We start from the raw sequence: 12,396 nt of genomic DNA on the forward strand, positions 1-12,396 counted from the left end.
GCTCCGCAACGGGAGAGGCCACAACAGTGAGAGGCCCGCGTACCGCAAAACAAACAAACAAACAAAGAATGCATTTGGTTTTAAAATATCAAAATATTTTTATTGTGGCTTTTTAAAAATAAAAAAATAAATGATATTCATGACTTCTGGCTCTTCCTCCTGTTTTGTTTGGTGGTCTTTGGCCGTACAAGAAAGGCAGGGAGAGAACAGATGGCTGGAGAGAAGGCAAAAATGAGGGTCTCTTCAAACACCATGGGAAAGGGGTCTGTCCACCTCGACAGTGTGTGCTCTTTGATGACTGGGTACTTGGTCTGTCCTGATGGCCTGGGACTTGACCTACTGGGCTGTCTTGGTGCAGCAGAATGGACAGCATGAGATGGAGTTAGAAACCTGGGTTCCAGACCCAATTCTTTTTTTTTTTTTTTTTTTTTTTGCGGTACGCGGGCCTCTCACTGTTGTGGCCTCTCCTGCTGCGGGGCACAGGCTCCGGACGCGCAGGCTCAGTGGCCACGGCTCACGGGCCCAGCCGCTCCGCGGCATGTGGGATCTTCCCGGACCGGGGCACGAACCCGTGTCCCCTGCATCGGCAGGCGGATTCTCAACCACTGCGCCACCAGGGAAGCCCCAGACCCAATTCTTGAATTTACTAGCTGTGTGACTTTAGATGGGCCATTTAACCTCCCTGGGCCTCAGCTTCCTCATTTGTAAAATGGGGAACATAATGCTATTTACCTCCCAGGGCTTGGGAGAGGATTAGATGAGAAGTGTTTTGAAAACCGCAGAGCGCCATATAAACATGACTCACTGTTATGGAAGCGATAAAACAGGTGGGGGTTCAAATTTATTATAATAAATTCAGATATAAATGCACTATACCACGGCCCCAACAGCCCTGAGGTTACCATTCTGTCCTGTGGCCCCAGCACGCGCCCTGGGTTTTCTCAGCTGCGGGTTTCTCAGAGCTCCTTGGAGGTGTGACATTTGGGCTTGTCACTACCTAAACACATAATTGTATCTACCGGGCCTAGGAGTCTGAATTTCAAACTTATTCTTCATACGCCTGAGTATGTTTACATTCGTAATATCTGTGAAAAGAACCCCTCTCCTCACACACTCCAAAATACAGTATTGTGCAAAATACCAGTCTAGGAAGCAACACACTAGGGTAGCAACTTTTAAAGTCCTAAAAAAGCATCTTAGTAGTTTGACGCAGAAGAGTTACACTGACTCACGGAGGATCACGCGAGGCCCAGCGGGACGACGTTTCTAGTTCCTTCCACCAGGTTTAGGAAACAGAAGGCTCTGGCTGGATTTGCTGGACACTTCCCTCTTCAGCATCTCCCTTTCTTGGTCCATCTTTGGGGTGCCTTTTCTGGCTCCAACCTTCAACAAGCAAGAGCAACAAATGCCCAAACTCTATAATTGTAGGGAGATCCCCAAATATTTCTCAAATGGCATTTTTTTTTTTACTCAAAATAAAATCTTTGTTGTAAAAAATATTTATATACGCACATAGACGTGAGCAAAACGAAGGTAAAATGATCCACCATTATCACACTACCCACAGGTAACCTCATTCGCATTTTGGTGTACACTCTTCCAGATACACAGATAACGTTTTCTTCTTACATTTGCATCTTTTTTTGAACCACGAGTTTCTGATTATAGGCACATTCATTGGGATGGACTTTCTCTCGAAAAGCTGTTACTGAACTGAATGCCTTATGTCTCTGATGTCTTAGGAGGGGAAAATGCAGGATACTCGAGGGGGTCTGTCTAACCCTTTTCTGAGCACTGCTCCTGGCTCCAGGCAGCCATGTGTGTGACTCGGTCCCTGGTCATAGCTGATCGGACACTTGGCACGGGCTGGGCTTTTAAGATGGTCACTCCCAGGATTTGGGGTTATGGGCTCTAAGATGCTACTTGCTCCCTGGGCTGGTCCTTTGAACTGGGGGACCGTGAGGTCATTCCTTCCTGTCACATGACTGGAGAGAGCAGAGATCAGGGGAGCCATGCAGAGACACAGAGAGGAGATACGGCCTGTGTGTGTGTGTGCGCGTGCTTGTGTGTGTGTCAAAGAGATGATGCCTGAGATCTGATGGCTTACCAGTTCTATTGTGAGGCCAGGCTCTCTTTCAGCTCTCAGTTTTTATGAGGCACTCACCCCTATATCCTTACAAAAGCCCCCTCCCTCTCTCTGAATAGGTTTCTATTAATTGCAACCCAAGAATCTCTCGCTCACACAGTTCTGTATGTACTGTAGATGCCACTGTACCTTGCAAGTTTCTTTCCAGCAGGTTTCACACTGCCTTCCTGCAAGTTTGTGACTCCAACACATGCCCTTGGGGGAAGAGGGCTGGTGGGTAGTCAGCTGGTTTCAGCTGGTTTCAGTCAGGTGGTTTCAGCTCTGCCACTGACTGCGTGACCCTTGGTTTCCTCATCTGTCAAATAGGGACCAGAATGTCCTGTCTTTCTCAGGGGTTGAGAGCAGGTTCTGGGTGGATTTCAATAGAATGGGCTGTTAGGACCATCTCTGTAGCTCTTTTCTCTTTAAGAAAGGTTTAAAAATCACCTCCCGGGCCAGACCTGTGCCAGTGGCTGACAGGAGCCTTGAATGTGTTGTGAGACTGCATTCAAAATCATTTCAAGGGAAAACAAAATCATTTCAGGGTAAGAAAGGCTAATATCTCTACACTAGTCCACAAAGTAAATCTTGGTGGGAATGCCCAGATAAAAGGAAAACAGACAGGAAATGTTGAAAATCTTTTGCCTCTAAACCACTTTTCCTTTGTATCCTTTTTTATTTGATTTTCAGTAAAACTGCTGGCTCTGGGTGGTTCCCAGATGCCAGAGCCCTGACCCGGTGTGGGGCTGGCTGTCAGAGTTGGAGTCTGGGTGTTTGTTAAAAAATAAAGATTCCTTGGTCCCAGCGTCCCCCGAGCCCCAGGTCTGCCACGAGCTTGGGGTGGGAAGCACCACAGAGCAAGCTTTGGTCCACTTTTTTGAGTGGGGGGTCGGGGACAGCAGAAGGCAGACGGGATGGCTGAACTGGGAACAGGAAGAGATGGGGAATGGGAAACGTGAAAATGCAAGTGTGGGCCCGAGGGCTGGGGGAACCTGGCAGGGTCCGTCTTGAACCAGTGACCACAGGCAGAGACATGCATTCAGCCTGAGTGTTTGGGACCACATGCCCCGTCCTTAGAAGGACACGGCAGGGGTAGAAGCCCCTCCTTTAAAGAACAGCATCCAGATTGGAAATTTGGAAATTAACTGGAAATTAACTGAGGGCATACTGAAGTGGTTGCTTTGGGCATCTGCAAGCAGCGGTTCTAGAAAGATCCCAGTTCATTCCCACACAACCTCAGGTCTTGGTTTTAAACATCCCCCTTTCAGGGAGGCCTCTCTTGGCCCTTGACCTGGGAGCGGGGGAGGGAGGTCCCTGTGAAATATGCTCCTGAGCTCAGTGCACTGGCCTTTGTCCTCAAAAAGTAGTTATTTAATCATTATATTCATTTATTTATCCCAGAATAAACCCCAGAAAGACAGGGAGTTTTGTGTGCTTCTTCATTGATCTAACCCAGTGTTTCTCACCCTTTTTTTTCAGTATCGTTCTTCCCCTAAGGAGCCTTCTTAGGCATTTTTTCCTAATTGCTCTCAGGTCCATAAAATTTGAATATTACAGAGAGCGCTGTGTGTACGTCTGCGCTTTATACATTAAAAAAGTAGAGTTTTGGGCTTCCCTGGTGGCGCAGTGGTTGCGCGTCCGCCTGCCGATGCAGGGGAACCGGGTTCGCGCCCCGGTCTGGGAGGATCCCACATGCCGCGGAGCGGCTGGGCCCGTGAGCCATGGCCGCTGGGCCTGCGCGTCCGGAGCCTGTGCTCCGCAACGGGAGAGGCCACAGCAGACGGAGGCCCGCATACCACAAAAAAAAAAAAAAAAAAAAAAAAAAAAAAAAAAAAATAAAATAGAGTTTTGGCCTCGCAGAGGTGATATGGCTCCCACTCAGAACGGGATTGAACCTTAACATCTGGACAGGACCCGCCATATCGTAGGCTCTCAACAAATATTCGTTGAATGAATGAGGGCTGGAATCGTATCGTCTTGTTTATTCTTCTATCCCCAGTTCCTACCACAATATGTGGCCTAGACTAGTTTTCAATAAATATTTGTCAACTAGAAGATTTTCCCCCTTAGCATATGACTGACAAACAATTATAGAAGACAGCTACAATGGAAAAAAAATATAAAATCGATGAATGGCATTTGGAGGACAGAAAACAAAAAACCAGAGGGTCTTAAAAAGGTAGGAGGTGTTAGTTCTGAAGCTTGTTAGAGATGGAGACTCTCTTATAAGTGGGCGAGACAGAGCAGATTTTACACGTCCCATCCTTTTCAAGGTGGTCCTGGTGACTCCATCCCCCGAAGGACTCCAGGCCCACTCTTGAGGAAGGAGTCGCCCAAGTTACACTTGGCAAGGAACCTGGAGGAAAGCTTTCTGTACTGAGGAGATCCTAGACACCAAACTTCTAAGCTCAGGCTGGAGGGCAGGGAGAATGGGAAGCTGGCTCTTTGCTCTTAGCCAAAGCACCATCTGCCCCGCTTCTGTTAAATCCAGAGGCGGCGTGAAGTTCCGGGGGGTCTCACATCTCAGAGAAGCACAATTCTCCCACAACATCCGGGACCCATCCCAATATCTCCTCTGCCATTTTACATCCCCAGGTGGTCCTCAGACAAAACCTAGATGTAGGGCAGTTTCTGCCTCCTCCCAGCTCAGTCATATCTATGAATGAATAAGTAACAAACTTCCAGTCATTTCCACTTTGCAGGGTGGCAAACGTCTCAGATCAAGTGGGGGCCCTCAGGATGCTCTCTATCCTCTTAACATCCTGCTCTGGGTAGTAACCACCTTCTGGTCTTAGCACAAGGATGCTGGTTGAAAAGCTTCTATTTTCCAAATATATCCCTCACCTAGAATATCTTCGTTTCTTCCCATGATAATTTGGTTGCCTCAGCATGACTGTGGCCTTTTATCAAACTTGAATGTCTCCTCTCTCATATTCAACCAAAATGTGTTTGGCTTTCAAGCTTCCTGAGAGCTCGCCTCTCCTGTCTGCAAAGTGGGAACGTGGGTTGGCTTAATTCCAGTTCCAGGGCTGATTTGTCAATGGCAATGTTTCAACATGTTCAAGATTTCATAGTCTTAATTCTCAACTTTTAAGAGAATTCTAGAGGATGCTTCCTTGAAATTTAAGAGAAATGCCACTGGAAATGTATCAGGTTTATTACCTGAAGGAGGAAAAGCTAGCACTCACCTGGGTGTCAGATCTGCACTGATTCCCAGCTCTCCTACTGAGCTGTGTGGCTCTGGACAAATAAAGTCTCTGAGCCTCAGACACCTCACCTGTAAATTGGGTATAATAACAACACCCACCCCATAGGGTTGCTGTGAAGCTTAAATGAGATACTGCACGTCGAGTGTTTGCCTCTGTGCCTGGCACATGCCAAATGCTCAATACATAATAGATGTGGGATAACTGTCAACTGGGCTTCCTGCTGACGTTCTATGGTTTTCTCTCTTCTCTCTTCTGGCTCACCTGGAAATTTGAGTTCTGCATCTTTGAGTTCTTCACCATCTCCACAAACTTTCGTCTCTTTAACACAGAAAGAATATTGACAAAATTTAGCTTATGTTCTTCTTTGCCTTTTGCATCAGAGAAAAATGGATTTTTCTCAACTTTCAGATGCTACCCATTTGGATGGAAGGTTGAGCCTTCCTAGGTGAGGAGGTGAGGATGGAGGTCTGCAGAAGGGGGTGTGGCTTTTGGGCAATGCTACACTGTCCTGCTGAACCTCTTAGGGAATCTCTGTTCCAGATTCCAGCAGAGAAGGAGGTGGTCAACCAAGGAGGCTATGAAGGATACTGTATTCTCCTTGGAGGACAGATCTGCTTTAGCTGGAAGCAGAGCCTCCTAGATCAGGGGAAGAGGCTGTAGATGTCCAGTGGGTTTCCACCCAGTGGAAATGTTGAAAGCCCCAGTGGCTAACCTCCCTGGCAGGGACTACAGGGGCCTGTTGGGAAGCCAGCATCCCTGAAAATCTGGAGCTTGCCCCTCCCCTGGGGTTTGGTTACTGCTGACCTTGATCTGCTCAAGACCCCGCACCTCAGGGGCAGCTCATCAAAGGAAGAGCATCCCCTAGGCACTGGGGACCCAAAAGTGAGAGGGAACTGGGGTCTCCCTTGCAGACTGACACTCCGCAGGTGAATGTGCAGTGGTGTCAGGAAGGAGACTTTCTCCGAGAGCCCTGAGCATCCACCGGGGTCGCCAACCTGATTCCTACAGGGGCCAGGAAAGTAAAAGAAGTGGGTGAGGTGAGCTGGGGTGGTGGTGGACAGCAGCAAACACACGAGCCCGGTGCCTTTGTAAGGGGCCTGGAAGATGGAGGCTTGTGATGGTGGCTTGTGGGTCTGTGGGCCTGGGGTCGCCAGATCTTCCGAGTTTCCCAGAGAAGCTGGAAATCCAGAGTATTCCAGGAAACTGCCCTATTTTGAAATGTAACTTAAAAAAAAATTCCCATGAGCCAAATGGAATATATCTGCGGGCTGCCATCTTGCAACACCTGCTTCAGAACCTCCCTGCTTGGTGTCTATTTGGTGCTCAGTAAATGTTGCAGGGGTTGCCAGATGAAATACAGGATGCCCAGTTAAATCTGAATTTCAGAATGAAGCCAACAAATTTGTTAGTGTGAATATGCCCCGTGTAATATTTAGGACATTTACACCGAAGAGCTTTTGTTGTTTATCTGAAATTAAAATTTAACTGGGCATCGTGGTTTTTGTTTGTTTGTTTTCCCCTAAATCTGGCAACCCTACTGGGTAGTTACAAAACTCACGGAGGACATAAGAATGTCTTTTGGGACCGGGCATAGGTGCTTACAAGACTCTTCCATTCTCCCAGAAGGATGCTAACTCTGCCCTCAGAGGCCTGTCCGTGAAGGCTGATGGGCCCGTATTGAACTGACAGCTGCCCTCCAGGCATTTTCCGTGGAGAAGGCCTCGAGCCTGCAGCCACTCAGTATTTATCACACACTCAGTTGAGACAGTCGCTATCCAAATTCCCAGATATTATAAAGCAGGGTTTAGTTTTAAATCAACAGCCTTCTTCTCTCCCACCCCATCCCGCCACCCCCACCCCCCGCCTTTTATTTTGCAGAACCGTTTATCCAAGCAAAATCCCATGAGGAACTTGGGGTACAAGATAATGGAGAGCTTCTCTGGTGGGAGAAAGCTGTGTGTGCTTTGAGAGTCACACCCTTCCATGGCACCCAAAGGCTCCAGGGAACCCCAGTTTGAACATTGCTGCAAAATTCCTTCCTGGATTAAGTTCAATCAGTGGGCAGCTGGGCACTGAAGGGCAGAGCCTGGCCCCTGTGCACCTGCTTTTCCTGAACTTCACTGAACTCACTGGGATGTGATGACATCAGTCTGTCTCAAGAGCTGTGCACAGATGTGGCCCAGCCAACACCGCGTTGCCGTTCTCAGGGGTGCTGTCCGTTATATCACACAATGTCCTCTCTGGGGGAAAATCCAGTATTGTCTTTGTTCTATGAACACTTCTGAGCAACACAGCCATCATATCTCATGGACGCTGTGAACTCTGGACCACACTGGGTTTTCCATTTCCCATGGGCTGCCAGAAAGCCCACCATCAAATGGGGCTCCCCTTGGGCAGGTGAAGGGATCGTTATATTAACCACTTTCATCCTTATTTCTGGCTCCATTTTGTACCATTTTCCCCCCTTCTTTCACCCACATACTTCCTTCTTAGGGCAGGGGTTCCTGGGATGCCCCACTCCTCCCCTTCTCCTTTTCTTATGATTTTGTCTCTATGTCCCCAAATCATTTAGCACCTAGGATGGTTGCACTGCCCTTCTGCCTTCTCTCACCTCCAGATACTGGGTCCCTTAGGTCGTTTGTTCAGGAGAAGGGACAGGGGCAGGGGCTGGGGTGGGGGAGGGGAAGGAACTGGAGGTGTGTGGATGTCTCTTGGTCCACCTAAGCTGGCATTTACACTCCATAAGCTCTTACCCTTTGAAAATAAGGTACCTATTTTGTGTCTGGCTGCAAGATCAGAAAACCTCTCCATACCTGCCTCTCTTTCTCTTTGAAGGAACAGTTGCAAGGTGCTGATTCTTTGGCATTTCTCTGTACGAGGTCCTCTAAACGTTCCTGAGTGAAAATATCAGGTGAGCACGACAGCGTTTAATGCATCCCCACCTGTTCCATTCGGGGACACACCTCTGAAATTTCTAGGAGACGCTGGGATTCACTGGGATTGGTGGGTGGAAGAAGGGGGTGGGTGAGGGTCCTTTTCTTTAGCCTTCTTCTATCCGTATGCTGCATAGGCCTGGCCACGTGGTTCTACTTCATCATTGTGGGTGGAAGAGTACCACCCCAAGCCCCGCCCATCCCACGCTCCTCCTACACAACATCTACCAAGTTCTACTTCCTGGTCAAAAACACACAAGTGGCACGGAGGAAACTAGAATCTTGAGAATACCTGGGCCCAAGGAAATCTTGGAAGATAGTGAGTTAAATCGAACAGTGAGGATAATGACGATGGTAGGAGAGCATGTATGCTTTGTGGTCCTATGTGCTAAGGGTTTTGTATACAACCTCCCATTGAATGGAAGGCTACGAGTTAGGTGCCATTTTTATCCTCCTCTTAAAGCAGAGGGATCTGAGCTAATTAAGCAGAGGGAAGGTTAGGGGGTTTTCGTGGCTGAGGCCGCAAGGCAAAGCGGTGGTCACGCCCCCCAGCCAGGACTTGATTGGCTGGAGATTTGATTGGCAGGAGAGCTGAGCGGCTTCTCCTGCCAGAAGCAGCCGGTGCCCTTCAGCCTTTCTTACACTTCAAGCCCTAAGAAAGGGCTTGCGTGCTTCTCAAGTGGCAACTTCTGTGCATTTAAAAATTTCCTGTTGAAAATCCCAGCCTTAGCCCATTCACAAAAGGTATCTGGGTCCTTTCTTGGCCGTGGCCCTAGTCGTATTCACCGAAGAGAAGAGCGCGTCCCATGAGAGCTGCCGGCTTTGGGAGGACCGGGGAAGGAGTCAGCTGGCAGGAAGCTCCCTGAAAGAAATAGAGGAATCCCCACCCATCCATGAGCTGCCTATTCTTCCCCCTTGGAAACCGGGCTCGCGATGTGCCAGGCACTGCAGGCATTTTGCCATTTAACCCTCCTGCTGCCCCACGGAGTAGGCCCCTTGTTAACAGTTTTGGTTGCTTTTGTTGAGGAACCTGCCATACAGAGGTCAAGCCACTTACTCAGGGTCATTCGGGGCAGCGGTGGGGCTTAACCTCTATTTGTTTGACTCCAAATCTGTCCTCTGCACTCTGAGAGACACTGCCGGCTTCTCGAGCGATGTGGGATGTGGATTAGAGTGCGCACGGCCCGGGCCATGGTTCCTGTTCCTCTGCCACATGCACGGAGCCGCACACCCACTTCTCTGTGGATGCCCAGCATTTTATACCAAGTCTCGTTTTCACGGCCAAAGGGATTAGTGTGGAAGTATGACTTTTGATTCTTGAAAGTTCTGCTTGGTGAAGAGATGGTCAAACATTAAAACCACAAACTACATTTTTTTTGGCGGGGGGGGGTGCAACTCTGAAGCTTAAGATGTGTAATTTCATCTCAGTGCTTCAACTCTGCCACCTCTATGAACGGGTGAAGGGTTTCAAAGTTTCATACAGGAGACTAAAAAAACTAAGGCTCCTTGTGAAAATACTAAGTGTAAAACTTAGAAAAGAGGAATTCTATTTTCTGTTAATTTCGGCTTAAAAACAAGGAAGATATACTCCCTGGAAGGAACCGATGCCAAGACAGATGTATACAAGTGCCCTGTAGAGTCCAGCAAAACTTTAAAATTTATTATTGTTTTCTTCCTGACAAACAGGGATTTCTGACGACATATTAATAACGAGCCTGAAATGCAAACCTGAGTCCTGGAGTGAAAACCCCAGGAGCAACGGTGAGAGGTATACAAGGGGGCCACGCTGGTAAGGGAGACACAGAAGGAAGGGGTGTGGAAAAGTGAACATGGGCTGGGGAGGGCAGCAGGTGGGGAGGGAATCCTGTCTCTGGCGCTTAGTAGCCAGGGAACGGTACCCTCTGTCAACTCAGCTTTCCCCTCTCTCTAAGGGGCTGACACTTGACAGCATCCCTTGCGGGCTGATGGGGGAGATGAAGCAGGTGCGGTGTGGAGCAGGTGCCTGCCCCTTGGTAAGTGCTCAGTACATGATACCATCAGCGATGCCATGATCGTGGCTGTAGTTCATATACATCTTTCCCCCAGTTGTGAATTCCACGAATTTGAAAGCTACTAGCTGTAGCTCTTCTGGGGACCCTGACACAGGTTCAACTCGGCCATTTCAGACCCTTCTCGGCTGAAGGATGTCTAGCGCCAAACAGGCTGGCACGTCCCTTGCATTGTGTATGAATGAGGCAGCCCATGAATAATGCATGTGAAGCCTGATTATGTAAATCCTCAGGTTTTCAGTACATGACAATGGCTTTTTTTGGGCCCTTTGCTGTTCCATTCTGTGGTCTGGTGTCTCTGCTTTGGGGCCTAGCCTGCCAAGCCCTGGGGGCGGGGGGGGGGCACTTCGGGGAGGGGTGAGCTCTCCAGAGGGCACATCAAAGGGAAAGTCACAACTCTGTCACTGGCCCAGCTCTCCCTGGCATTGCTTGGTATGAAAGGAAACTGTCCTCTGCCTGAGGCAGCCCCATGGCACACGCAGACTAAGGCCTGTGATGTTTAATTCAGAGCAGTGAGCCACGGAAAGACCGCATCCAGGGTTCCTCAGAGCAGGACAGCCACTTTTCATTTCTGGGGGTATAAGCCAGAGAGCCTGCTGTCTGGAAACCTACTGCCTGGAAGGTTTGCAGGATGGAGGGCGGGCTTCTGCAAGGAACTATCTGACCATCACCTCCTGGTTGAAGAGAAGGGCACCCTTCTATGACCTTGGCCTCCTTAGAGCTCATGCAGGCAACACACACACACACACAAACACACATGCAAACACACAGCACATACTCACATGTACACACATACACGCAAGCATGCGTGTACAAATACACAGCCCCAAGTCAGAAAGACTTGAGTACTATTCTGGGTACTCAGAATAGCAAACCCAAATCTTTATTCTCAGAGAGCTTATTCATCGGTGTATCCCTAGCACCTGGCAGAACAATGAAAATAAGAATAGCCACCTTTAAAAAAATTCGGGATGTTCACTAAACTTATTGTGGTAATAATTTCAGGAGGTAGGTAAGTCAAATCATTATGCTGTACACCCTTAAACTCAATACAGTGCTGTATGTCAATTATGTCTCAATAAAACTGGTAGAAAAGATAGTTATCTGAATAGAAAGAGCAAGATAAAATACACGAATTATCAAAAGTTAAAAAAATACAGACGAGCTAGACTATGAGTCTCTGAAAGCACTGTTCACAACAGCCAGGACATGGAAGCAGCCTAAATGTCGTCGATGGAGGAGTGGATAAAGAAGATGTGGGGGAACATATGTATATGTATAACTGATTCACTTTTTTATAAAGCAGAAACTAACACATCATTGTAAAGCAATTATACTCCAATAAAGATGTTAAAAAAAAAAAGAAGATGTGGTACATATATACAATGGAATACTACTCAGCCATCAAAAAGAATGAAGTAATGCCATTTGCAGCAACATCAATGGACCTAGAGATGATCATACTATGTGAAGTAAGTCAGACAAAGACACATATCATATGATATCCCTTATATGTGGAATCTAAAAAAAATGATACAAATGAGCTTATTTACAAAACAGAAACTGACTCACAGACTTTGAAAACAAACTTATGGTTACCAAAGTGGAAATGTGGCGGGGAGGGATAAATTTCTGATACAAATGAACTTATTCACAAAACAGAAACAAACTCACAGACATAGAAAACAAACTTATGGTTACCAAAGTGGAAATGTGGCGGGGAGGGATAAATTAGGAGTTTGGGATTAACATATACACACTACTATATATAAAATATATGATCAACAAGGACCTGCTGTATAGCACAGGAAACTCTACTCAATATTCTGTGATAACTTATATGGGAAAAGAATCTGAAAAAGAATAGATACATGTATATGTATAACTGAATCACTTTGCTGTACACCTGAAACTAACACAACACTGTAAATCAACTATACTCCAATAGAAAATAAAAATTAAATTAAAAAAAAAGAAAGTTTAAAAAAATAGAGACAAGCTAGACTATGAGTCTCAGAGAGGTTAAGCTAACACATATATATGGAATCAAAAAAAAAAAAAAGGTTCTGAAGAACCTAGGG

General features: G+C 47.3%; 1 protein-coding gene across 1 annotated transcript in view; it reads right to left on the reverse strand.

Annotated features, from left to right (window-relative positions):
* Window positions 1-1,266: 1,266 nt before the first annotated feature.
* Window positions 1,267-12,396, reverse strand: part of LOC102974867 (forkhead-associated domain-containing protein 1) — a gene marked incomplete at its 5' end in the record, with an annotated part of 65,697 nt that continues 54,567 nt past the window's right edge. Inside the window, 3 exons of the mRNA XM_055082166.1 lie at window positions 1,267-1,383; window positions 5,596-5,652; window positions 8,148-8,228. Of these exons, the coding sequence (XP_054938141.1) occupies window positions 1,267-1,383; window positions 5,596-5,652; window positions 8,148-8,228 (255 nt within the window). The remainder of the gene's footprint in view (window positions 1,384-5,595; window positions 5,653-8,147; window positions 8,229-12,396) is intronic.

Source organism: Physeter macrocephalus, unplaced genomic scaffold (assembly GCF_002837175.3).
Source record: "Physeter macrocephalus isolate SW-GA unplaced genomic scaffold, ASM283717v5 random_28, whole genome shotgun sequence".
Classification (NCBI taxonomy): domain Eukaryota; kingdom Metazoa; phylum Chordata; class Mammalia; order Artiodactyla; family Physeteridae; genus Physeter; species Physeter macrocephalus.